Source organism: Microtus ochrogaster, chromosome 2, assembly GCF_000317375.1.
Source record: "Microtus ochrogaster isolate Prairie Vole_2 chromosome 2, MicOch1.0, whole genome shotgun sequence".
In the NCBI taxonomy this organism is placed as follows: Eukaryota; Metazoa; Chordata; class Mammalia; order Rodentia; family Cricetidae; genus Microtus; species Microtus ochrogaster.
The window spans coordinates 94,878,740-94,880,725 of NC_022010.1; the positions used below are offsets into that span (position 1 = coordinate 94,878,740).

Sequence of the window (1,986 nt, forward strand, 5' to 3'; positions counted from 1 at the left end):
TGATCAAGGAAGACCCCCCTGAGAAATCTCTGATAGGAGCTATGGCCCAGATGTCTGAGATCTACATCCAGAACAGCTTCAAGACTGCTGACTGAGATGATCAAGCCTCACAGGAAACTCCAGTCAGGACTTGATCATAATTCTAAATTTTTCTTTAGGTCCCCATAAGATTATCAGTGCCCCTAATCAGCAGGAAGTAGCCTAGAAAACTATGCCCACAATCCCAAAAAATAGATTATGGATATTTTTCTTTGTTTAGAGTACTGGTTACAAGTTGTTATGGATAATGGTAGGAAGAAAGCTAAACAAGGGAGATTAGATTCAGAGTCCTTGTTTTAAAAGGGGGTGGGAAGTGCTGTGGGAAAATGAGCTTTTATCCTGTCACTTGTATTATTTTTAATAAAGCACTGATTGGCCAGTAGCCAGGCAAGAAGCAGAGGTGGGGCAATGGGAACAGGAGAATTCTGGGAAAAGGAAAGGTGAGTCTGCAGTCGTCACCCAGACATAGAGGATGCAGATGAGAATGCCTTGCTGATGAAAGATGGAAAAAATTCCAAGCCACACAAGCTAACACAGACAAGAATAATGGGTTAATGTAAGATGTAAGAATTAGTCAATAAGGGGGCTGGAGAGATGGCTCAGAGGTTAAGAGCATTGCCTGCTCTTCCAGAGGTCCTGAGTTCAATTCCCAGCAACCACATGGTGGCTCACAACCATCTGTAATGTGATCTGGTTCCCTCTTCTGGCCTGCAGGCATACACACAGACAGAATATTGTATACATAATAAATAAATATTTTTTTTAAAAAATTAGTTAATAAGAAGCCTGAACTAACAGGCCAACCAGTTTATAATTAATGTATTTCTTTGTGTGTTTCTTTGGAACTAAACAGATATAGGATGGAGCAGGACAGAAACCTCTGTCAACATTTCTTGACACAAAGGAATCACAAAATAAGGTAGATAAATTCTATAAATTCTGAATCAAAGGTTACAACTTGTGATGACATAAGCAATCAAAGATATCAAAAGTATTTGTTTTCTGGAAAAAGTTAAGACAATACTAACCGTCATGCCATTGAATAGCTGTGTACTTGTTTGTACAGAAGATATTTCTTGAAAAGAAAGAACACTACTGACATACTTGCTTGTGAATCTATCTACAATATTGAAAACCCGCTTCTCACTGCTATTCCACCAGAGCCTAACCATGGCAGGCAGGTCTTTTAGAGTCATATGGTAGACTGAACACGCCAGGTGTGGGATGTGGTACGGGAGAGTTGCTGTTCCTGAGGAAAAACAAATTCCAGTTAGTGATATGTACTTCTCACCTACAAGAGCAGACTAACAATATAGTCCTTAGCAAGCCACCACCATCACTCCACAGAGAAAGACCCCGACTCAGAGATTGTTAATATCCTCCCACACACTCCAAAGGAATCACATCAGTGACAAGACTTAAGAGTGAAAACCCCATGGACACAGAAAAGTCTAGAAATAACATCCTATGTTTCACACGAAAGACCACAAATGAAATGGGACAAGCATTTTTTAAAAAGAATCAGGTTTTTTTTATTTTCCTTTTCTAATTATAAAAGTAAGTTGCAGCTGGGCAGTGGTGGCACATACCTTTCATCTTAGCACTCAGGAGGCAGAGGTAGGCTGATCTATGAGGTCAAGGCCAGCCTGGCCTACAGAGTGAGTTCCAGGACAGTCAAGGCTGTTAGACTGAGAAACTGTCTTCAAAAATAAAAACAAACAACCGAGGATCCCAGGATCTGAACAGATAGCTTAATGGTTAAGAGCATTTGTTGCTCTGCAGAGGAACTAGATTCCCAGCAGGTAGATGGCAGCTCACAACTGTCTGTAATTCCAGTTCTAGGGAACAGACCCCCTCTTCTGGTCTTTGGACAGAAACATGGTATAGATGCATGCAGGAAAAACACTCATACAGATTAAATAAAAATAAGCCTAGAAAGCTAAAAAA

The 1,986-nt window shown here is 40.3% G+C and overlaps 2 protein-coding genes across 4 annotated transcripts in view; one reads left to right on the plus strand and one right to left on the minus strand.

The window, feature by feature from the left end:
- N6amt1 (N-6 adenine-specific DNA methyltransferase 1) overlaps positions 1 to 1,986 on the plus strand; it is a 25,067-nt gene that overhangs the window by 21,225 nt on the left and 1,856 nt on the right. The gene's annotated exons all lie outside the window — the stretch shown is intronic.
- Ltn1 (listerin E3 ubiquitin protein ligase 1) overlaps positions 1 to 1,986 on the minus strand; it is a 63,255-nt gene that overhangs the window by 6,248 nt on the left and 55,021 nt on the right. For both annotated transcript variants that reach the window (XM_026787140.1, XM_005345304.2), the window contains one exon: positions 1,068 to 1,288. In XM_026787140.1, the coding sequence (XP_026642941.1) occupies positions 1,068 to 1,288 (221 nt within the window). The remainder of the gene's footprint in view (positions 1 to 1,067; positions 1,289 to 1,986) is intronic.